We start from the raw sequence: 26,342 nt of genomic DNA on the forward strand, positions 1-26,342 counted from the left end.
ATTCGGAAATAATTTAAGTATAATTCGGGAATAATTTAAAATTATCTAAATCAGAGATTTCAGTCGGAAGTAAAAATAAAAAAAATGTTCTAGAAAAATTCGGAAGAAGTTCGGGAATAATTTGTATAATTCGGAAAAAATTCGCAAATTATTCAATCAAAGTTCGGTCAACCAAATAATTCAGCGTTCGATTCACCGTCACAAAATAAAACGAATTATTAGCACGAATCTTGTTACTATAATTTCGAGCTCAATTATAGTGTCAGATTTTCTGTATACGATTCTTATTGTTTTTAGATTATTTTAATTTCAATTCTTAATGATGATTTTATTTTTGTGTTTATACACAAAAAAAATTCGCTTGCAATCTTAAAACAAATCAATAGAAAAGAAAAGGCCATACTAAATCGTGCCATGTGAGAATAATATTTTCGCCTTATTAACCGTTTGATCTTCTTTTCTTTCCTTATTTATTTTGATCAGACGGTGTTCATATATCTTGGCTTTATTCATCTCAATTGTAAGTGCATTTGATGTGGCTAAGATGCTATAAACAATTTAAGATGATACAATTTTTTTTATATTACTCTACATATATTCTCACCTACATAATTTTATTGTTCTCATCATACATAATTTTACTGTTATGGGAAAAATATTTGCTTTTAAATTAACAGTACGGAAATTATTCCAACAAAAATTATCCACTACTAGAATTTTCGCTTTTTTCAAGGGTAGCATCTGTATTTTCAAAGGTAGGAAGGGCCCTTGGAAATAAAATCGGGTTTGCTGACACATCTAACCATTTCCAAGGGTAGTCCATTGAAAATAGTAACGCATGGAAATCCCTGATGCCAACCCTTGAAAATGCTTGCTATCCACCCTTGGAAATACTTTTGCATGACCCATGACCCGCTAAACAGAACGAATACTATATTTTATTGAGAGCCTATATTATTTCCAAGGGACTACCTTGAAAATGTTTTGGTAAGTCTGTTTATATTATTTTATAGTGAGACTCATGGAAATGCTGGAGCACAATACCCTTGAAAATACTTTGTTGATTCAGTTTATATTATTTTATGCTGAGGCCCATGGAAATGCTGGAGCACACCCTTGAAAATATTTTATTGATTCAGTTTATATTATTTTATAGTTAGACATAATATTTCCAAGGGACTACCCTTGAAAATGTTTAGCTCCTGGAGACAGAAACATTTTTGTTTATTTGAGATGCCCCTTTGAATGATGAAAAAAAATCACAACAATAAAACTAGTACAATAAACACCCACAATTCCAATTAATAATACTAAATTATATAAAAAGATTACTAAATAACACGATAATAATATCATATTTTTTTCCATGAGAGCACCGTTGAAAAAGTTTAGTTCCTGGAGACAGAAACGTTTCTGTTTATTTGAGATGTCCCTTTGATTGTTTATCCAAATTAAATTACAATAGCAAGCATTATTTAATTGAGTTGTATAGAAGGAAACATTTGATTGAAAACATAAATGTTAATTAGGTCTTTGTTAGTGCAAACATATATAATTTAGATACAATTTTTTTTGACAAACGACAACAGCATTACATGATATCTCCCTTTGACAAATGACAACATGTACTTGTTACAAACAAAAAATAAGAGAACAAGGTTAGAAAAGGCATTCGACGGAAATGAAGCACACCGGATTAATAAAGTATAAAGTAATGTGAAATGAAAAAATATAAAACATATGTGTGTTGATTTACCAATTAGTAGTCTTCATCGGGATCATCGGAGTTTAGGTCAACTTCATCATCTTGCTCCATGCCATCATCGTGCTCTATGTCGTCATTTTGCTCCATGTCATCATCATTCTCATCCTCCTCTATGTTTTTTTCGTCCCTCGCCAAACTCGGCAGTTCATTTGATGTTGCCGGCAGAAGGTTCGTCGTATCTATCACTAGCTCCAACTCGTTTTCTCGAATGATCATACCATCCCAATCAATGTCTTCCCCAATTGTTGGTTCAATTGGATTATCCGGTCTTTCCTCTTGGTAAAATTCAATGTTTGTATCATCTCCTTCGGAACGAAACCTCGACTTGGGGCTTGTTTTCATTGTCACCCACCATTGGCGTCTTTCGGCCTTTTGCGATGGATAAGGTAGGTAGTATACTTGTGTTGCTTGAGCCGCTAACACAAACAGCTTGTAATTTGTAAGGCGAGAAGTATGCTTAACCTCAACAATACCATGTTTGCGGTCCACCTTGACACCGTTTATTATGTCAAACCAATCACACCTAAAGAGAATTACTGTGTGGGCATCATATTGTAGCTCAATGACATCTTGGAGAATTCCATAGTAATTGATTTGTGTGTTGTTTGAATCCCACTCTCCTTTAATACAAACCCCGCTACTTTTAGTTGACATGGTTTGCCCATACTTTTGTGTGTGAAATCGATACCCGTCGACTTCACAACCTTCGTAGAAGCAAGCTTCTTTGTTCGGCTTCATTCCCGCCATACGTATGTAGTAATCGCCTTCCTCACGAGTTACGTAACCAAGTTGCAAAGCCCTCTTGACGAATTTTTGGGAGATCTACCGAGCTTGCGGCTACTCCGGTGTTGAGCATGCATGTATCAAACTCTCTGCATATTAGAATATGTCAATATATTAGATTTTGATATGTTTTAGAATAGAATTTTCAAATCATCAAAAACAAATTTATAAGATTGTACCCCATGTACTTCTCACAGATCTCCGGACAATTAAGGATGACATAAGTGTGTGCCGCATCAAAATCTGTTTTAGAGAGAGGCCTTCGTCTTTTCCTGCCAATGCAACGGGTCGGAGTATCGAATATTGAAAGTTGTCCCGCCAAACGTCTACTTGTTTCAACTCCTTGGCCAATGTTAGAATTTACTGCAAAGTAGTCTTTGGAAAATGTACCAATTTCTTTGGCAATTGTAGCCTCTACGATCGAGCCCTCAACCCGTGCCTTGTTTGTGACTCTCATCCGCTGTTCTTTGTTACGCCTGTAAATGCAACAATTGTTTAGTGTTAGCGCCTTGATAAACTATTATGGTTTAAAAATAGAAGCTATAGGTAAGTTTAGTGTTCATTTATGTAAAATAAGAAGAAATTACAAACCACACGAACCTTTCACATGCAAACATCCAACGGGCCAATACTAGCCCACCCATTTTAGCCTCGTATGCTACATGCAACGCAAGATGCTCCATGAATTTGAAGAAACCCGGTGGGAAATTTTTTTCCGCCTTGCACATTGTGACAATGAAATCATCTTCTAATGTCGCAAGACGGTTTGGATCAATTTCCTTCGCACAAATCTCTCTAAAGAAGGCTAAAATCTCACATAAAACATCCCATACAGCATCCGGGACAAAGTCTCGAAATGCGACGGGGAGGAGGCGCTCCATGAACACGTGTAGATCATGACTTTTAAGTCCAACAAAGGTGTTAGTGTTTAGATTAACCAACCTTGACCAATTGGATGCGTAGCCATCTGGAAATCTTACTACATCCTTGAGCCATTTTAAAACAATCACCTTATCAGATGGAGAGAGTGCGAAGGGGGCCTTTGGTTTATGCATCTTTCCCGGGTGGCCATCCACCGGGATTAGGTGCTGGGTGGGACGATCACAATATATAGCCAAATCTTTCCTTGCTTTTTCATTATCCTTGGTTCTGCCACCTATGCTTAAAAGCATGTATAGCAAGTTTTCAGTGAAATTCTTCTCCAAATGCATCACATCCAAATTGTGTTGCAACAAATTGTCTTTCCAATAGGGTAAACTCCAAAAGATACTCTTCTTTTGCCAATGGTGGGTAACACCATAACCCTCAATCTGAAATAATGGTGCATCTTTACCCCATTTAATAGGCGAGATCAAACTCACTATGTCGAGCAGCTGCTCTCCCGTCAATCTCGGTGGTGGCGGATCATTCTCGACTCTACCTTTTATGAAATTCTTCTTATCTCGACGGAATGGGTGATCCCGAGGTAACATGCACCTTGTACCATCGAACCAAGTTGCTTTTCCACCATACTGAAGTTGAAAAGCTTTTGTCTTCTCCATGCAATAAAAACACCCCAACCAGCCTTTTGTATCCCAACCACATAGCATCTCATAAGCCGGGTAATCACTCACCGTCCAAAGTAGTTGTGCATGCATTTGAAAATTCTCTTTTTATACCCATCCCATGTATATGCTCCAGTTAACCACAAACGGTTCAATTCGTCGATTAAAGGTTCGAGACATATATCAATATCCCGGCCCGGATGCTTTGGTCCCGGAATGAGTAGCGCGAGGAACATGCTCTCCTCTTTCATTATCATCCCAGGTGGTAGGTTATACGGAAAAACAAATACCGGCCAACACGAATATGGAGCTGCACTCGAGTTGAACGGCATGAATCCATCCGTTGTGAGCCCCAACCAAGCATTTCTAACCTCATCTGCGAAGGTGGGATGTTTTTCAGCAAAATACTTCCAAGCCTCGGCATCCGCCGGGTGCTCCATCATCGGTGCTTTATGACGCACACCTTCCTTGTGCCATCTCATATTATTCGCAGATGATGCAGTCATGTACATCCTTTGCATTCGTGGTGTGATAGGTAGATAGCGAACTTGCTTTTATGCAACAGGCTTAGCCTTTTTATTAGGTCCGGGAGGCTTATACCTTGGTTCGAGACATACATCACACCGTGTCTTCTTCTTGTTATCCTCACTGTAATATAGCATGCAAAAGTTGGGGCATACATCTATTTTCTGAGCCTCCATGCCCAATCCATCAGCCAATCGCCTCGCTTGGTACCAATTTTCGGGCATTTCTTCACCCGGCGGAAGCGTTTCCTTCATGACTTCCAACACATCATTAAATGCCTTTTGGCTCATCTGGTGTTTAGACTTGACAGCCATGGTACGTGACACAACCGACAATACGGTGTGTTTTTCGCATTTCATTTCACCCGTTGCGTTAAACTTCCATAGTGGTTTTTTTGATGCTGCCATCATGTCGAAGAATTGCTTAGCCGCTCCAGCCGGTTCCTCCTCATTCCAATTGAATTCTTGACCAGCAGCATCCCTCACCATGTCACTTATTCGATCATCGGCATTATTCGATGGTGGTGGACTTTGAGGTTGGTTGTTAACTGAATTCGGATGTGGCTCCCCGTGTTTGTACCAAACATCATATACACTGCAAAAACCATGTTGATAAAGATGCAGCTGAACGGTTTCTATATCCTTGTTGTATAGATTGTCACATCTTTCACACGGACATGGGATACATTTATTTCCACTTGCATCAACACTCACAACAGAAGGATAGGTCAAAGTAGAAGCGATGAATTCGTCAACACCTGCCATGAATTCGGGTTGAAGAGTTCCTCCCGTATTTGATCGGCCATTGTACATCCATCCCCTATCAGTGGCCATTCGATGTAACCTTGAAAAATTAATTCAAGTTCATTAAATAACTGTACAATAACATAGAGAGTGACATGAAGGCTTGGTGTTTGATTCACATGACGGTGGGTATATATTTTACTAGGGTTGAGGTTTTGATTCTTCACAAAACAGTGAGTAGTTTCACCATTGATACTGTTATGGTATTCTAAAATGAGTACTTTATATTGTTTGATTCATTAAAATGGCTCACTGGTGCATGGATTGCAACCTACTGTCACAGTAGAAAAATTCAAGTTACTGTCACAATGGAAAAATTCACAAATGTTTATTTTCTAGTCCTAGAAAAACAGATTTGTTTCCTTATTTCCTCTTTTTTTTCTCTTGAAATGATTGAGAGTGGAGATAGAGTGAGTGTTACCTACCTAAATGCAGTAACCAAAGAGGATGAGACCACAACAGAAGGTAAGATGGTGGGAGAGGGTGATCGGAAGTTCACGTGAAGAGAGAAATGGCGATGGGGTTTTATCAGGTCTCACAGAACGGCGACCTAAATAGGATTAGAGGCGATGGGTTTTCATTCGCAAGCTGAGAACGGCGACAAGGTTTTCACACAAAGAGAGAATGGACAACAGATAGTTGCAATAGATAGGCGAGAAGGTTCTGATAGATAGTTGCACTTATTTCCGTCGGTATTCCAACGAAAATAGTGCCATGTAATTGTTGGATAAAATATATATTGTTGTTTGCGTACCCATTGTACGCATAAATTTTGATTTATTACACACCAACAATTTCCATGATTAATCCACAACCAAAAGCCTCATTAAATAAATGCACAAAGCACAACATGCATACTTTGTGCAGATGTACAGATCCTTAGAAATCAAAGTACACTACATTGATAAAGCACAACATGCATAAATTAAACACATCCTACAATTATCAGTTTCAACCATAGCATTTTAAAACATTAACAAGATCACATCCTGCACATCACAGTTCTAACGAACCTGAATTAAAGCATTAACAAGTCACATCCTACACATCACAGTTGCATGTTTGCCTTACCAGTCATTAAACAGACTCATTTTTGCATTTATGCAACTATCATATGCATTATTTACAACTCATGTATTAGTGTTGCAAGCTGTGTAAGGCTTATTTGCTACTGTTGTGGATGTATACTAACATTAAACCTTTCGAATTGTGAAACTTAGGCTCAAGTTAACAGTTCTGGAACTGAGCAAGGTGTCATTGGGAATTTGCCTACTACTCAGGTACCACCATTAACCTATGAACTCATTTGGTATTTCTGCAATTATCATATGGCGTATTCTGACACTGTTGTGGTTTTCTAGCAAAGCATTGGTAATAAAGGTACAATAACATTATACATTGTGCATTGTTAAACTTAGGCTCAACCGAACATTTCTAGAACTTAGCAAGGTGTAACTAGGAGTTTGCCTACTTTTCAGGTACAATTAATGATCCCAATGCTTAAATTGAAAAATTAATTATTTTGAGGGTGTACATGCAAAATCTCTAATAAATATAACATGCTGTCTCTATATATGTGGTAATTGGTAATACATAGGGTCTTCCTTTTCCAATGCAACCAAATCAGAGAGACTCGTTTCAAGCACTATTGAATCAAGCTCCACTTGGAAATGGAGAAATTGCAAGGGGTGACGAATGGTGGGCCAATTTACCTTCAAACTGAACCATGCCTTATAGTGTGTCAGAAAGTTTAGATTTTTTTGAATTTACAAGGTATAGCATATCCGCAAGGTGAATGGGTCTTGCGTAACTTATTATGTGAATTTTTGTGAACTCATAGCATAGTGTGTATATTTTGTTTATATTAGCAATGTTCAAGCACACAATAGTGTGTTGTAAAGGGTTTTCCACCTTATTTTGATACAATGTGTTGATTATGCTATGTTAATGATTATGCTTATTAAATGCTTTGCAATCTCTTTTCTCAATGTATTTTTTATCGATTTGTAAGATGTGTTCTCAGTTTGAATGTGAATTGGGGATTGTAAATGAATATTGGGTTGGTACCGGGAGGATTGTCCAATGAAAGCATTATGGTACCAAAAATAGGAGGCTAGTATTTTCAGGGGTATATCCATGGAAAACATGTACGGACCCATTAAAATAATAGCACCAACATCTGACCAGGTGGGGCCCACTTTTGTTGGCCATGAATTTGCTGGGGTGGGTCCTCCATAAACTGCCCTTGAAAATACTCAAGTGGGTCCTAGGGGTGTCACCCTTGGAAATGTTCAAGTGGGACCCATGTTCCCTCCCCTTAAAAATAATATGGTGGGCTCCACGATGCTCCCCTTGAAAATAATCTGGTGGGCTCCACGATGCTTCCCTTGAAAATAATGTAGACAGTGGCCAAATTTGAAAGTATTTCCAACGGCCCTTTTTCCAAGGGCAGTCTCTTGAAAAAAGCTAGAAAAGAGTATTTTCAACGGTCCCCTTGGAAATACTGACTATTTCCAAGGAGGGTATTATCAACGGTAGTATTTTCAAGGGTAGCTCTTGAAAATGGCGATTTTTGGGCTTTTTTCAAGGGTAATATCTTGGAAAAAGTCATTTTCGGGAGCATGAAAAAAGAGTGAATTCTAGTAGTGATCAGTGTAAAATTTAATTTTTTTAATAAATATCTTATATTTTCCTGATAACTTCTAAAAACCAGTGTTGTAAAAAACATTCGTTTAAATTGATTAATTGGTCAATTAGTCATTGATGGTGATCAAACCGTCATTGGCAGTGTTTAAAAAACCGATTATTTCTAATTATAAGTAATTATGCTTGATTATTTTTAATTAATCATTTGGTGTCTTGGTGATATTTTATCCGTCCGGCAATTTCATATTGTTATTTACTGCTGTAAACAAAAGGTTCTAGTTCAAAAGAAAAAAAAAGAAAAAAAAATAGAGAGAGAGAGAGATTCGTGCTTTGCATATCTAAAGAGTTTCCATGAAATATTTGAGTTAACAATATCAATATCTACGCCTGCACTTAGACCAAGAGTCAAATTCACATGCTCTCCAATACATGATAAGGGAATCTTTTACAATTACTAGATCTGGACCGTTCTTTTTAACTTGGCACGAATCTCAAAGTCCAAAAATACAGCTCCTTATTGTAACCCGAATCCCAAACTAGTTGAAATTTAATCTCAAATCCTAAAGTGAGGGTGATCCTCTGCAATACCTGAGAGGATATGGATTCCCAAGAGTCCGCATCGTTTGCATTAAAACTCAAAAGAGCATCTTTTGATTTAATAGATATCAGTCGTCCGATTATAAACGGAGTCCATCCAGCCTCCCGTCTAAAACATAAGGGTTTTTAATTTTAGTGCGGATTTAATTTACATGAATCTCAAAGCTGATCAGACGGTTCAGATATATTTACAACCGGGCTTGTTGAGGGTTGAGTTGGCGGTAAGCGGGTCGCTCCCACCAATTGTTATTAGGATTAATTCGTAATGCATCTTCTTATATCCGTCATGTCACAATCCTTGTAGTAGGCAAAGAAAGGAAAATAATTCTTCTCTAGACCTCCACTCGTGGCCCAGTCGTCAGCTTCCCATAGAGTGGAGTATACCCTACCCCCATTGGTTGCGCCTTGGGAAACGGGATACCCTGCGCTTCATTGTTTTTGTAAACCCACCCTTATTGGAACATTAAGGCCTTGTTCGGCCTCCAATTAGGAATGGACATGGGCACAGGAATTGAACTGAAAAAAACTGTTCCTGTGAGAAAAAAAAATTCATGGAAACAGTAACGCGGCCGAACAGGGTCTAATTGTCCACAAAGAAATTAACTGCAATAGAATTAAGTATATTAGTCGCTTCATTTCCCATAAATGGAAAAGTGACTAGTACTTGTATGTAGGGTATTGCTCTTGGGTAGGGGCAGGGCGAAGGTCGGGCACGGGTATCACTGGTAGACGGGTATCTTGAGCCGGGCATCCCGTTTTTTTTTTCAAAAACCGTGCCCTGCCAATCCTATACCCGTGCCCGTTGTACCCTTGAGGGGCAGGGCGGTCCGATTCTGTTTTTTTATGTTTTTTTAACAGTGTCGTATAAATATTATTACGTGTTTATAATTCGACTTTTAAAATCTGAATAGTTCAAGGTCGGGCAACATTTTAGCCGGAGATGCTGCCCTTTTTTTTATTTTTTGATGTCCAAACAACAAATTCAAACCGTTAGATGTTTAATCTATATTATAATCTACTTGGAGACCAAATTTTACATTTTTTGGGATTTCTTTACTATTTATTAAGATGGTTTGAAAACCGTTGATTTCAATCCTGCAGAAATTTACTGAAAACAGCGGTTTTCAAACCAGCTTCATAAATAGTAAAAAAATTCCAACAAATGTAAAATTTGATCTCCAAGTAGATTATAATATAGATTAAACATCTACTGGTTTGGATTTGTTGTTTGGACCTCAAAAAATAAAAAAAAGGGGGCAGCACCTCCGGCTAAAATGCTGCCGGCAGCAAATTAGCCGGACCCTATATATATATATATATATATATATATATATATATATATATAGAGTTAGGCTGGGGTGCTATGGATAGCATAGTGGCCTCCCGTGCTACGGCTCAATATTCAAGTTTTCAAAATCCAAACGGTCGATCCGAACCGTTCATTGTTTAATCCATATTGAAATGTGCTTGGAGACCAAATTTTACATTTTTTGGAATTTTTTTGCTATTTATTAAGATGGTTTGAAATCGCTGTTTTCCAGTGGTGCAGAATTTTAATAAAAAAAGCGATTTTTAAACCATCTTAATAAATAGCAAAAAAATTCCAAAAAATGTAAAATTTGGTCTCCAAGCACATTTCAATATGGATTAAACAATGAACGGTTCGGATCGACCGTTTGGATTTTGAAAACTTGAATATTGAGCCGTAGCACGGGAGGCCACTATGCTATCCATAGCACCCCAGCCTAACTCATATATATATATATATATATACATAAAATTATCAAGTCACATCTTTATAATTCCTACATAAATAAAATTTGTAACTTATATATAAAAATTATTCTTGCGAAAATTTGTATGTTTATTCGGCTAAGTACAAATGTATTTATTTATTTCTTTACACGAGTCATTTTATTTTATTTTCAAATTCTCATTCTAATTATATAGTTTCATAATTTATTTATATCTCAAAAATTTTCGTTTACATTTTAAATTGATAATATATTTTCTAAACGTTCATTTTAAATTGATAATATATTTTGTAAACGTTCATTTATTTTCAATAGGTTAAATAAAATATAAATAAAAAAATCTTAAATCAATTACTTTAAAACAATAAAATATAAATAAAAAATTTCTTAAATCAATTACTTTAAAAATAATTATGAATTATTTTAAAGCAATAGATTAAAAAATAAAAGTTACCCTCCTCCTTTATTCCGGGCTTGGGACCGGCTATGTAAAATAACATAGGCGGAGTTCTAACTTTTTTTTTGTTAGTAATTCTTCTTTAAAATGAATAATTTTAAAACAAATTGAAATGTTTAGAAATTTATAATTTAAAAAATAACCATAAAGATTAAAAGAGGTTAGAAATTTATACCGACACTACCTATCTAGAAGTTCTGATTCCTATACCATTTGCACCCAACTTACTGCGTTTATCGGATAGGATCCTGTTCGCCGAACTAAAATAACTTTCGGAAGGGACGGTTGACACGGGCACGGCAAATACGTCGCGGGCCATCATCGCCAGTGTTGGAAAGGCCCTTTGATGCCTCCTCCACCATGTCATGACGTCAAGTCCATGTTAATTTTCGTTGAGCATTGATATATATGTCACTATCTCGCTTGTTATTTATGGTTCGATCTCCGACTAGAAATCTGCTATCAATCCACCACTGCTAGTGCTCCTGGAAGTGAAACTATTTAAAAATTCAAAAAAATTAGTGGACAAATAATGTTTATATTATAAATAATAAAGATTAAAAAACACATGTATATGTTAAACATCTCTTCGAACTTCGAATCCACGTATGCCTCTGTTCACACAAAAGTATGCTACAAAGTTTCAGTACAGCAAGCTGTACCTTTTAACATTAAACACGCTCTTCGGTTTAGACTGCAAGTGCACAGTCCTATCGAATAGTATATTGTCGGGTATCGATCACAGGGATGGTTCAAATCTAAACCGGACTCTACTTAAATCAGTTAGGTACTAGAAGTGAAAAAAAGTTGGTTTGGTTGTTTAAATTTCCTAAATAATTCAATAGCAATGATTAAATATGAGAAAGTAAATAGCTTGGTTTAAATCAATTAATAAAAGGCGTTTCCAAGGTTTCAGACTCATCTCAGTTCTGCCTCTCAGTCCCTGATACGGGTCGTACAGCTCCCTGATATGGGTCGTACAGCTCCCTGTACGGGTCGTATAGCTTCCTATCCGACCCGTACTGACTTCGAGTTAATGCACCAGTTGTTGTTTCCTTGTGTTGTTCGTTCGTGTAGGGTTCTACTGACCAGACCTAACATTTCTAAACCTCAACTCTCGTATATTGGTTCATAAAACTTGGTATGGAGTTGCAATATTTACCCTCTTCGGATTCTAGACTTCGACTTTCGTGTTGGTCCGAATTACCAAGTTGGTTGATTGGTATTCTAAAGGTATTCTCTTATCTGTCGATAAGAGAAAATGTTCAACTTTCGGATCACTAAACCTACCTCTTGCACTTAGTTTTGGTTGAGAGATTTTAAAGGGGAGAATGCGCTTTAGATGTGATCATGCATCTAGTGACAAACAAATAAAAATCAAACAACTTAATTTAAGCAATTAAAATCAAACACAATCAATCAAACACAAATTTCAACACAAGAATTCAATAACTTTCATGCAAAATAAAACATTCGAATATATCTTAACTCTAGAAACAAAGAAAACTACTCAAACATAGTTCCAAAACAAGTAAAAGAAATAATAAAAGAAACAACCATGACAAAACCCGAAGTACTAAGAAGATCCGTCGAAAACTCACGTCTTTCGCTTCTCAACTTTGTCTCTAAGCTTAGCCACCAAGTCCAAACCCTAGAATATGCTCCTCCGATTCAGAATCCTCCTCCAGGTGCAAGAATTCCCGTCTATGTAGCCTCTGGACCGATCTTCCTTCTTTCTGGATTTGTTTCCAAAACAGTTATGTTTCCGGATCTGTCTGATATGACCCGTACATAAGTCTGTACAACCTGTATTCCTGTGTCACTGTCACACCCCGGGACAACCCGCCACGTATTTCTACGTAAGGCGTATGCACATCACATACATTATCAATAAAAATATAAATAAAGCCACATTTATTTCATAAGCAAAAGAATTTTCACAAACGATCACGGTCGACATGGCTAGTAACACCACACTGCCATGCCGACTCAATGTATCAATATAGAATTATGGAAACAAAAACTAAATAACATGTGGCAATTTATCAATCATGGGTCTTTCCGCTTAATCTCACTCTTGTCCTTGCTCGAACCCTCCTTCTTCAGTACCTGGAACCCACATAAAAGTGGAACGGGTGAGAGATCGAACCTTCTCTCAGTGCGGGATTCAGTTCCAGCCCAGAGCTTATAAAACCTTTACTTATATTTACAAATATGAAAATACAAAAATAAAATGTGTATGCTTCTTCTAATGCAATGCATTATCGTTACTTACTTCGTTCATTTACTTTAAGAAAAGTCCGTTAATCTTGTTCATTTTCTTATTTTCCTTGTTTCTCCGACCGCGGAACGCCCGCCCGACGCCGGAAGAAACCACTTAATTTCCTTGTTTCTTCGACCGCGGAACTCCCGCCCGACGCCGAAAGAAACCGCCAACCCAACCGCGGAACTCCCGCCTGACGCTGGGGGCTGTCGCCCTAACCGCGTAACTCCCGCCAGACGCTAGGGTTAGACCCGTGACAGGACCGCTTTCGCCTACAGTCACGTTATCGAGGGGTCCAGTCGAACACTAGACCCAATGTATACATCCCAATATGCAAGCATATTGGCCCTTGTTCAATTACCATATTCGTTCATTCTCAAAAACACATTTATTTAATCACATTGTTCATGCCATGCTCAATACATCCTATTCATGCAAGTCCATTGGTCAATATATGAATCCTATCATTTCATGCAATTTATTTGTGTCTACTTAAGTCATACGAATGGTTCGAAAACAACATGCATAAATCCAACTAATGCAACAATAACAAGCAGTTGAATGACAATAGGAAAGTAAAATAGTTTTATAAAGTCTAGGAAACCCGCACCTGATATCTGAGTGAATCCCTAATCATCTCTTACATTGCTTTAAATATCGAATCTAAAACATAAACATACATTTAATTAATAATGTTTGAATTAAATTCTAATTTCGTAAAAACCTTTAATTATATGTCAATAATTCTAGTTTACTTATATTTAAGAGAATTATCAAGGATCTTAATTTGACTGTTTCGATCAACTCTCATATTAGATATTATATATATTTTTTTTAAGAAATCATGACAAATTAAATTCGGTTTAAAATACTTTGATACATGATCTCTATCTAGTTTTACAAGAATGAAAGAAATTATAAATAAAATAATTGACTTGCTCTTGGTACCTTAATCCTTAACATGACCAAAAGTTTGGTTAGATATAATAAAAAAAAAATCCAATTAAATAAAGAGAATATAATAAATAAGAAAATTATATTAATAAACAAAGATTTCAGATTATAATATAATTTAAAAATAATATTTGTAAATAAAGAAATTGCCAGACTTTTATTAAACTTAAAGAAATTAATCTCTATCAAATTAATTATATGATCTCGGATAATATGAATAATAAACTCAATACATTAAAAATAAAGTTTTCATATTTCTTTTAAATATAATTTCAGAAATTCTTAAGAGTAAATAAAAATTCAGAATATAATTAGATGTACTTATTCATGAACTATTATAATCTAAGAATAAATTTATTACTTGAAATTTGCAGTTTAGGAAAGGTAGGCGCAGCAGTCACTGTTTTGGACGGTTCTCATCAGTCGAGACTCCGATTGGGATGATTCCAGCGCTCACGGTTCCGTAACGCCGAGCACTACAACTCTCGTGTTGATTGCTTCTCCAAAATCCGGACGTACAGGTGGTGGTTCTCTTCGGAAGTTGGCTGGCCGGTTTGGGTCCAGCAGGGGTTTAGATCCGAAATGATGAGGGAAAGGGTGCTGTGGCGGCTAGGGTTAGGGAAAAGAAGGGGGGTGGCTGTGGAGAGGCTTTATATAAGGTAGGGTTAGGTTTAGAAGATGATTTGTGATTTTTGGGCTTGAGTTTAGTGGACCAACATGTTGTAAATTCGGGTTTGAGCTCATGACAGAATTTTGTTTTAATGTTTGTCTTCTAAGATTGAAATAACTGGAATTATAAGTTCGAAATTTGAAGAAAGTTAAAATGTAAGAGTTGTAAGTTTTTCTGTTACGGTTCTAATGCAATTAGTTTCACCTTAATCCTAATTTCCAGTGAGGAGAAAAGATAAAAATGATCGATAAAGGTCTGAAGTCTCCGAACTGAAATATTTACTGACTTTATAATTTTATGGAGAATCCTACGTTTGGAATTTAGGATAGTCTTCTACACGAAAGTTGTAGATCATGAAGTTATATTTTGAGGTATTAAATTTCATTCCAATCCGAATTGATATGAGTGATCTGTGATCGAAATACTAACAGTTGTCCATCTGAAAATTACAACTTGAATTTTTGTGAGAGTTCCTACAATATTTTCTATAGGGACAATCACACGTGTGATCCTAACTCAAGACATCTATATAATTATTATTTGTTCCTAAATTTATCGGTATAAAAATAATAATCGATGTAACGGAATATTACATCCTTCCCCCCTTAAAAAGAATTTTGTCCTCAAAATTCAAACACTAATCGTAATTACTTTTATTGACTGTGACTAAATGCTACATTCCTCCCCTCTTCAGAAATGAATTTTGTCCTCAAAATTCAAATATAACATCATAACTATTTTCACTACGCTTTTGCTGCGCCAGTCTAATTAAACTCAAGTTGGTGAAATTCTGGTGTTGTTACTCTGGTGTAGTTACTCCTGTTAGTGGTCCTTAGCCTCATGTTTCCTCGATTCGGAATTATGTTGCTTTGAGGAGGCTTGTATGGACATTCTCTAGCGAAATGTCCCGATTTGAGACATATGTGACACAATCCATTGGCGTAGCTGCATTGCTCTTTCAAGTGAGGTTTATGGCAATGGTTGCACCAAGGTTTCTCGTTGGGGTAGTAGTTGGTTCTCAAGCCGATGTTATTACACCGAATTGGAGTTGACCTTGGAGTATCCTCCGTCCTTAGTCTAATATTTCTAACACCGCTTAGTTGACTAAAGTGTGTCTCATAGGAATCTGCTGTAGTAGCCCGCAACATGAGATCAGGCAACTTGTCTACTCCTGGTATGTCGATCAATTGGGCAAGGCGAGGGTTTAGACCACCAAGGTATTGTTGCCTCAAGCGGAATTCATCTTGGACAATGTCAGGAGCGTACCTCATTAGGTTTTCGAATTTGGAATTGTATTCCGTCACACAATCGATTCCCTGCTTAAGACTAGTGAACTTCTGGCGAAGTAGTTCTCGTGACCTTATATCCATATACCTTCCTTCAAATAGTCTCTCAAACTCTACCCAATTCACGGGTCCTATGGTCTGACGCTTCGCTTCTTGCCACCAGAATCGAGCGTGTCCTTCAAAAAGTTGGGTGGCTAGTTCCACTCTATTTTCCTCTGGGGCCCGAAGAATTTGGAATTTGTCCTTGATATTGGCGATCCAATTTTCGGCAACTGCAAAATCCCCTGTCCCATCGAACGTTGGGGGATGAAGAGAATTGAATAAGCGGTAGAGATGAAAGAATGGGTCTACTTCTCGATGTCTTCTCTGTTCTGATTCCATGGCAATTCGAGCGACTCTCTCAAGACCTTGTAAGAGGGTCTGCAAGTGATTGGCTTCAGCTTGGGCATCGATAGTGGGTGGGACGGTTTCTCTATTGTTAGCATTGATTCAGGTTCTGAGGCGTCCTCTCACCATTTATATAGTTTTATAAGATAAGATTGATGATTTATAATTGTTTTATAAAAATAAATTAACAAAAGAACTTAATATCCAAAGATGTCAATATTGTATGTAGAAAATAAATAAAAAATGGATCATAAAGGAAAATAGCATATACATACAAATTACAAAATTTTCTATATGTCACGCTAATAAAATTTTTTTTTTTTTGAATATATAACAAAATAATAAAAATAAGATATCTTAGTACGTTTATGATCAATCAAGAATTTATTCCAATTATTCCATCTATTATTGATTAAAATTGTAAATTGCACAATGACCGAGTAATATTAGCTTAAAAGCAAGTTTATCTCAGTAATATTCTAAAGCAATGAGTAAAAAATTAAATTGTAAATAGTTTTTTTTTTATAGAAGCTTAACTTTAAAATTTATAGTCTTTTGCATGCCAAAAGTTGACATTGCATTTTTTTTTTTTTGGACTGTACAGGTACCATAGTGTTTATCATAATCTACACTACATTCAAAGTGTGTATTAAATATTAATGCAAAACGGGAGAATTTTATTAAAAAGATTTGACCCACCAATGTCCGAAATTCCATTTGTTCGGTAATAAACTTAATATATTTTGTTTCCTTTCTTTAATGATCAAGTAGCTCAAGAATTAAGAATTTAATGCGCCTCACGAAAAAAAATGATGAGGACAAAAGAACATATATAGTAACTAGTTAAAAGTTAGATTGGGAATTATTTATTTCCCATATTATATACGGTGATGAAAGTAAAAGAAAAATATCTTGGGCCATAATTAATCAAATTAATTAAATTTCTTACCTGATCACTAAATTAAAGTCTAATTTTAACCTGAAAATTTGATCTAAAAAGTCAAGTATATTTACACTAATATTAGTATATTAATGACCAGTGAAATCAAATCATTAACCCGATATTTAGTGGAATACTTTAATAAATTTAGACCTATTCAATTCATAATTTCTTATTTACTTTAGTCGCTAAATAGTACGCTTAATATATATGGTCAGATGTTAAATCAATTATGGATTTCTAAAGACGAGACCTTAATGCGCACTCACTCAGCGGTTAATTATTGATATTGTATGTGCTGGCTCTGATACCAACTTAGTTGTCACACCCCGGGACAACCCGCCACGTATTTCTACGTAAGGCGTATGCACATCACATACATTATCAATAAAAATATAAATAAAGCCACATTTATTTCATAAGCAAAAGAATTTTCACAAACGATCACGGTCGACATGGCTAGTAACACCACACTGCCATGCCGACTCAATGTATCAATATAGAATTATGGAAACAAAAACTAAATAACATGTGGCAATTTATCAATCATGGGTCTTTCCGCTTAATCTCACTCTTGTCCTTGCTCGAACCCTCCTTCTTCAGTACCTGGAACCCACATAAAAGTGGAACGGGTGAGAGATCGAACCTTCTCTCAGTGCGGGATTCAGTTCCAGCCCAGAGCTTATAAAACCTTTACTTATATTTACAAATATGAAAATACAAAAATAAAATGTGTATGCTTCTTCTAATGCAATGCATTATCGTTACTTACTTCGTTCATTTACTTTAAGAAAAGTCCGTTAATCTTGTTCATTTTCTTATTTTCCTTGTTTCTCCGACCGCGGAACGCCCGCCCGACGCCGGAAGAAACCACTTAATTTCCTTGTTTCTTCGACCGCGGAACTCCCGCCCGACGCCGAAAGAAACCGCCAACCCAACCGCGGAACTCCCGCCTGACGCTGGGGGCTGTCGCCCTAACCGCGTAACTCCCGCCAGACGCTAGGGTTAGACCCGTGACAGGACCGCTTTCGCCTACAGTCACGTTATCGAGGGGTCCAGTCGAACACTAGACCCAATGTATACATCCCAATATGCAAGCATATTGGCCCTTGTTCAATTACCATATTCGTTCATTCTCAAAAACACATTTATTTAATCACATTGTTCATGCCATGCTCAATACATCCTATTCATGCAAGTCCATTGGTCAATATATGAATCCTATCATTTCATGCAATTTATTTGTGTCTACTTAAGTCATACGAATGGTTCGAAAACAACATGCATAAATCCAACTAATGCAACAATAACAAGCAGTTGAATGACAATAGGAAAGTAAAATAGTTTTATAAAGTCTAGGAAACCCGCACCTGATATCTGAGTGAATCCCTAATCATCTCTTACATTGCTTTAAATATCGAATCTAAAACATAAACATACATTTAATTAATAATGTTTGAATTAAATTCTAATTTCGTAAAAACCTTTAATTATATGTCAATAATTCTAGTTTACTTATATTTAAGAGAATTATCAAGGATCTTAATTTGACTGTTTCGATCAACTCTCATATTAGATATTATATATTTTTTTTTTAAGAAATCATGACAAATTAAATTCGGTTTAAAATACTTTGATACATGATCTCTATCTAGTTTTACAAGAATGAAAGAAATTATAAATAAAATAATTGACTTGCTCTTGGTACCTTAATCCTTAACATGACCAAAAGTTTGGTTAGATATAATAAAAAAAAAATCCAATTAAATAAAGAGAATATAATAAATAAGAAAATTATATTAATAAACAAAGATTTCAGATTATAATATAATTTAAAAATAATATTTGTAAATAAAGAAATTGCCAGACTTTTATTAAACTTAAAGAAATTAATCTCTATCAAATTAATTATATGATCTCGGATAATATGAATAATAAACTCAATACATTAAAAATAAAGTTTTCATATTTCTTTTAAATATAATTTCAGAAATTCTTAAGAGTAAATAAAAATTCAGAATATAATTAGATGTACTTATTCATGAACTATTATAATCTAAGAATAAATTTATTACTTGAAATTTGCAGTTTAGGAAAGGTAGGCGCAGCAGTCACTGTTTTGGACGGTTCTCATCAGTCGAGACTCCGATTGGGATGATTCCAGCGCTCACGGTTCCGTAACGCCGAGCACTACAACTCTCGTGTTGATTGCTTCTCCAAAATCCGGACGTACAGGCGGTGGTTCTCTTCGGAAGTTGGCTGGCCGGTTTGGGTCCAGCAGGGGTTTAGATCCGAAATGATGAGGGAAAGGGTGCTGTGGCGGCTAGGGTTAGGGAAAAGAAGGGGGGTGGCTGTGGAGAGGCTTTATATAAGGTAGGGTTAGGTTTAGAAGATGATTTGTGATTTTTGGGCTTGAGTTTAGTGGACCAACATGTTGTAAATTCGGGTTTGAGCCCATGACAGAATTTTGTTTTAATGTTTGTCTTCTAAGATTGAAATAACTGGAATTATAAGTTCGAAATTTGAAGAAAGTTAAAATGTAAGAGTTGTAAGTTTTTCTGTTACGGTTCTAATGCAATTAGTTTCACCTTAATCCTAATTTCCAGTGAGGAGAAAAGATAAAAATGATCGATAAAGGTCTGCAGTCTCCGAACTGAAATATTTACTGACTTTATAATTTTATGGAGAATCCTACGTTTGGAATTTAGGATAGTCTTCTACACGAAAGTTGTAGATCATGAAGTTATATTTTGAGGTATTAAATTTCATTCCAATCCGAATTGATATGAGTGATCTGTGATCGAAATACTAACAGTTGTCCATCTGAAAATTACAACTTGAATTTTTGTGAGAGTTCCTACAATATTTTCTATAGGGACAATCACACGTGTGATCCTAACTCAAGACATGTATATAATTATTATTTGTTCCTAAATTTATCGGTATAAAAATAATAATCGATGTAACGGAATATTACAGTCACTTCTGGAGTCGAGTTAGCAGTCGTGTCTGTGGTTGAGTCGAGGTTGGTACGACCCGCATAAGGTGCTACACGGGTCGTGTCAGGACTTCTCAAATTCCAGATTCTCCTCGATTTCGTCTCATTCTTGCAAAGTAAGAACAAACTTGCAGCAGTACCACATTCTAAGGATATTTTAATGAAATATGACCGATTTAATGCTTTAAACACAGGTTTCGATACAATATATGGGTCAGAATATAGATATGTTTACGAGACATCAGCCTCCACCCCGGTTTTGTCTAAACGTAGATTATCTTTGTACCTTTGAACTACTTTGATCGTATAAAACTTCTTGTATGCCGGGTTGAGGCAGTTCGCGATAATCGCGACGAGCGGTACATCTTCCCAATATTTTAGAAACTTTTGTTTCATGACATCTACGATTGATGTAAGAAATTTATCGTGGATTTCAGCTTGTTCCAAATGACAATACACCTTGGAGATGTCATAGAGATGTCTGAGCAACTGAAATGACATTGGTGAGTACGAGCAGGATAGTTGGACGGTTGCTGTAAAAAAGTTCCAAGGAAATTGCATAGCCTTTGTAGTTGCTCCCATTCTCCGTCGGTGAGTTCCAATTGTAGTGCCTCGCGGGTGGAGCTTCTCAAAAACTCCCCTATGACAACTTTGTAAGGAATGCATCGGTTCAATAACCTATAGGTAGAGTTCTAACGGGTATCTATATCCCAAGGTACTTTCAACTTGTCAAATCCATAGTGGACACACAAAGACCCAAACCGTTGTTTTCTTTCTTAGTTTGAAACAACGTGGTTGAGAGCATTTTTAAATTTAATTATCAATAGATTTACAGCTTATATTTTAAGACCCGCCTTCACGACGAGGTTATGTATGTGGCAAGCACACTTTTGGTGAAACATTTCACCATTCATAATCTGGTTTAGTGACCGTTTAAAAATCCCAATGAAAGCTAGGTTGTTGCTAGCATTATCGAATGAGATAGAAAAAATCTTGTTATCCAAATTCCTCTTAAGGTTATACTCTTCTAAAACCTCAATAATGGATTTGAAAATTACATTTGCAGTGTGCGGGAAATCCAACACTCTAAAACTTAATATCTTTTTTTGTAATACCCAATGTTCATCGATCCAATGCTCGGTAACACAAGAGTACCCAAGTCCATGTTTACCGGCAGTCCATATATCTGATGTAATTGAGACCTTATTATTTTGGTATACAAATGTAGCTCGTAGATCATCTTTTTTAGAGGTAAACTATTTTTTTATTTCACTAACCATCTTTCTATAATGAACCCTCTTGTACATTGGTTGACCTAACCCCCTAATGTATAACTGGAAAAAACTCATGCAACTACCCATACTTATTGGTTGTTCTTTATGGGTAATGTACCGGGCCAATTCACTAAGCATTTTTGATTCATCAAATTTTGGGTTGGTTCTGGTACCATCCGCGTTTATAAGTGTTTGGATTTGTCTCGGTTCAGCCTTTTTCATTGGAACCTCACCCTTTCTGTGCGTGCTTCAAACAGTTTTCTCTATATTACCATATCTCGAGAGTCAATAATTTTCTATGAGAAACTACTGAACTCAATCACTTGCTGCCGTTACTCAACAGTTTTCTATTGAGGTCTATTCCATAGAGGTACTCCAATTGGATCAGTGATCGATTTATAGGTTTTTTTTCGTAAACCTAATTGGTTACTTCCAATTATGTAAATCAATAGTTCAAACCGCACTCAAAGGTAGGGCATTTCCCATTGATATAAAAGCTTATGTACCAGAAGCAATGGTATCTCCAATTCTAGCTCCTCTGGGATGTAAAATATATCTCTTCTCCCCATTCCCGTAGTGTATAAGACAAATGTATGCATTTCGATTAGGGTCGTATTCTATGGTTACGATTCTACTAGATATGCTTTTTTGATTCCGTCGAAAATCGATTCGACGGTATAAGCGCTTATGACCCCCCCTCTATGCCTTACGGTAATGATTCCTCTGGCATTACGACCTTTACAACAATGATGTCGTCCATAGATCAATTTATTTCATGGATTGAATTTCATTTCACTGTCTACGGCTCCTTTGCGTATGCTCGGACTAGAGATTTTGTATAAACCCATGGTAAGAAATCAGTTGATTTTAAAGTTCTCTTCTCTAGAAGAGGTGGAATAGAATAACCCGATGCAAGCGGAATGATCATACGCCTCTAATGCATTGTATGTCCCATAATAAGTACGGGGTAGAAGATGACTATTCATAGCTATTACCTTAACAAGAAGAGTTCGACCCAATCCTTGATTTCTGTCTTTGTTGATCATGATTCGACATTAGAAGTATACAAGGTCTTCAAGTTCTTCCTCGTGTAAGAACGAAATAACTAAAAATTAGGAAATGAAATAAATAATATTTTCAAATTGTCAGAACTTTTTTGATATTTCCTTTTTCTTTTCTATTTCTGATGGAATTTTCTTAATATAAAAAAATAAAGTTTGAATTTTTCTATATTTTTCTAACCACTCTTTCATTTAATTGTTTCTTTTTACCCTTCCTTCGAGATCCTTTAGTTCATATTTTTTTTATTGAATATACAATCACAGAACAAACAAATTTATATCCTAATCTATTTTTTAGAAATAAAATGCATATTTAATATATAAATATATTAAGAAGTATATATAATAAGTATATATATTACTTAGTGATATTCATAGTGTTATTTAGCTAGTGAACATCTCATATTGCATAGAGATGTAGTTTTCTAAAAACAGTCCATATTGAGTTGAGACTTACCATAAAAATTCTTCAAAACACATAAAAAAATTGAATCAATATTATGCAATTAGAAAATTACTAATCGTATCGTAGTATTTTTAATTATAAAGAAGTTCTACGATACAAAAGGACCACGTTGTCCATACAAAAGGGGTTTCCTTTCGTGTGAATTCGATTAAGACCCTATCCGCCCTTTCGATAGGCAAATTCTGTAACTCGTCAGAGACGAGACAGGCCAGGATCCGTCCAGTCTCTATTTCTACAAAAAATATCCGCTCAGTTGTGTTTTGATTTAAACAACCGCGAAATTCGGACAAAATTTGTCCTTTCATCATAAAAAAACAAAATTTTTCTATCTTTTTCTTTCTTCTTCATGGATGATTTTTCCGATCAGGAAAAATAAAAAATCAGGATAATGCCAGTTAAATTATTTCAATCTAGTATTAGTATACACAAAAAGTTGCATTGATTCATATACTACTTTCTTATTCTATCCAAATCAAATGGAGGATTTGATTTGGATAGAAGGAGATAGATCTCTTCAATCACTCTTTATTCTCATCCATAGAATCCCAAGTACCCGCATCAATAAAAGATTTGATTCGATCGAAACTCTCCATTCATAAATGATATCCACAATGTTGACAAATATATTTGTTAACATTGTGGATATTGTTTGTAAATGGATGTCTCACAATTTTCACACAGTCCATAAATGACCGAATGACTCAAATACATCCTTTGGATCAACTGGCTCCTCTGGTTCCTCTAGCTCCTCTGGCTTAAGATTCTATTGGTATTCTAAATTTTTAGATATATAATAGATGATAATCAAATTATTTGGGAGAATTATCGCGTTGAAAAAATTCTACCAAATCCTCGAAGTTCTCATAGAATCTTTCGAGATCAATTTTGTTGCAAAATTCACACACGACTCTAACAAGAGTGAAAGCCTCCACATTCACCAGATCTTGGAGCATTCTCAAACCCAAGGTTGAGTAAAGGAGTTGTCCTAGCTTAATGCCGAACTGAGACGTAATAGTAAAGAAATCATAGTCGCGATTAAGTCTGTTTAAGGTGGACAGCCCTCTCGTGATGGGCATAGCGACCTTTTTGAATTTATCTTGTTTTTTTTAAGAATACAAGATTGCTATAATTTTCTGGATGCGGCGTTTCGCATCTCTAAGCCCAGAGTTGTACTCCAATTGTATCAGGTCCCCCACCGAAGGTTGGATATTTTTGTAAAACAACTCATGAGATAGATAGCACGTGACTATCGAATCAGTCTCGCAGAAGCGGGCTTGGAACGTACGTTTGTCGACTTGGTCGACTATGTACACTAGATTCCGTATCATCATGAGGCCTCCCTTCTTATTACAAAGGGTACTCGATCTAGGATATAGTTATAAAAATCGCTGTATGAACATAAAAGAAAAAAACAAATCAAAGAATCATAATTGTCTTTTTGAAAACATGTACGTACTATTACAGAATAGTAAAACTTTTTTGACAAGTTGCTATTTCTAATAAGCCTCTTTAGCTTATTGATGAAACTGAATACTTGAGAACGCTTATTTTCTTCTTGTGGAATAATAGGAGTGAATGAATTTTTGACCATAAAAAATCAAATTTTTCTATCTTTTTTCTTTCTTTTTCATGCATGATTTTTCCGATCAGGAAAAAATAAAAAAATCAGGATAATGCCAGTTAAATTATTTCAATATAGTATTAGTATACACAAAAAGTTGGATGGATTCATATACTACTTTCTTATTCTATCCAAATCAAATGCTCCATTTGATTTGGATAGAAGGAGATAGATCTCTTCAATCACTCTTTTATCTACATTTGTAATATTTTATCCACAGATTCTCTTATATCAGGTAAGATACTATTTTGCTTCTTGTGATTTCATAAATTCTGAAGAATCGTCTGAAGAAGACGCAAGGTTTTTTCTATCTCACAGGGATCATAAGGATCAATAGAAACCATATTCTCATCCATAGAATCCCAAGTACCCTCATCAATCAAAGATTCGATTCGATCAAAACTCTCCATTCGTAAATGATATCCACAATGTTGACAAATATATTTGTTTTTTTGTGCATATTGTTTGTAAATGGATGTCTCACAATTTTCACACAGTCCATAAATGACCGAATGACTCAAATACATCCTTTGGATCAACTGGCTCCTCTGGTTCCTCTAGCTCCTCTGGCTTAAGATTCTATTGGTATTCTAAATTTTTAGATATATAATAGATGATAATCAAATTATTTGGGAGAATTATCGCGTTGAAAAAATTCTACCAAATCCTCGAAGTTCTCATAGAATCTTTCGAGATCAATTTTGTTGCAAAATTCACACACGACTCTAACAAGAGTGAAAGCCTCCACATTCACCAGATCTTGGAGCATTCTCAAACCCAAGGTTGAGTAAAGGAGTTGTCCTAGCTTAATGCCGAACTGAGACGTAATAGTAAAGAAATCATAGTCGCGATTAAGTCTGTTTAAGGTGGACAGCCCTCTCGTGATGGGCATAGCGACCTTTTTGAATTTATCTTGTTTTTTTTAAGAATACAAGATTGCTATAATTTTCTGGATGCGGCGTTTCGCATCTCTAAGCCCAGAGTTGTACTCCAATTGTATCAGGTCCCCCACCGAAGGTTGGATATTTTTGTAAAACAACTCATGAGATAGATAGCACGTGACTATCGAATCAGTCTCGCAGAAGCGGGCTTGGAACGTACGTTTGTCGACTTGGTCGACTATGTACACTAGATTCCGTATCATCATGAGGCCTCCCTTCTTATTACAAAGGGTACTCGATCTAGGATATAGTTATAAAAATCGCTGTATGAACATAAAAGAAAAAAACAAATCAAAGAATCATAATTGTCTTTTTGAAAACATGTACGTACTATTACAGAATAGTAAAACTTTTTTGACAAGTTGCTATTTCTAATAAGCCTCTTTAGCTTATTGATGAAACTGAATACTTGAGAACGCTTATTTTCTTCTTGTGGAATAATAGGAGTGAATGAATTTTTGACCATAAAAAATCAAATTTTTCTATCTTTTTTCTTTCTTTTTCATGCATGATTTTTCCGATCAGGAAAAAATAAAAAAATCAGGATAATGCCAGTTAAATTATTTCAATATAGTATTAGTATACACAAAAAGTTGGATGGATTCAT

At 35.7% G+C, this 26,342-nt stretch overlaps 1 protein-coding gene and 2 long non-coding RNA genes across 3 annotated transcripts; all 3 read right to left on the reverse strand.

Moving 5' to 3' along the window:
* Positions 1-12,895: 12,895 nt before the first annotated feature.
* Positions 12,896-14,584, reverse strand: LOC144551816 (uncharacterized). Its single transcript, XR_013510879.1, has 3 exons — positions 14,453-14,584; positions 13,748-13,800; positions 12,896-12,983 (listed from the first exon to the last, which is right to left on the reverse strand). It is a non-coding gene; the product is annotated as an uncharacterized LOC144551816 (long non-coding RNA).
* Positions 14,585-15,525: 941 nt separating this feature from the next.
* Positions 15,526-16,428, reverse strand: LOC144551894 (uncharacterized). Its single transcript, XM_078299993.1, has one exon. The coding sequence runs from the start codon at positions 16,426-16,428 to the stop codon at positions 15,526-15,528; it is 903 nt and encodes a 300-aa protein (XP_078156119.1).
* A 1,274-nt stretch (positions 16,429-17,702) lies between these two features.
* Positions 17,703-19,667, reverse strand: LOC144551714 (uncharacterized). The gene is made up of 3 exons (XR_013510862.1): positions 19,450-19,667; positions 18,745-18,797; positions 17,703-17,980 (listed from the first exon to the last, which is right to left on the reverse strand). It is a non-coding gene; the product is annotated as an uncharacterized LOC144551714 (long non-coding RNA).
* Positions 19,668-26,342: the final 6,675 nt, after the last annotated feature.

Source organism: Carex rostrata, chromosome 3, assembly GCF_964058835.1.
Source record: "Carex rostrata chromosome 3, lpCarRost1.2, whole genome shotgun sequence".
Classification (NCBI taxonomy): domain Eukaryota; kingdom Viridiplantae; phylum Streptophyta; class Magnoliopsida; order Poales; family Cyperaceae; genus Carex; species Carex rostrata.

Coding starts and splice junctions, on each gene's coding strand:
- LOC144551894 (XM_078299993.1), bottom strand. CDS start 16,428: ATGGAATCAGAACAGAGAAGACATCGAGAAGTAGACCCATTCTTTCAT.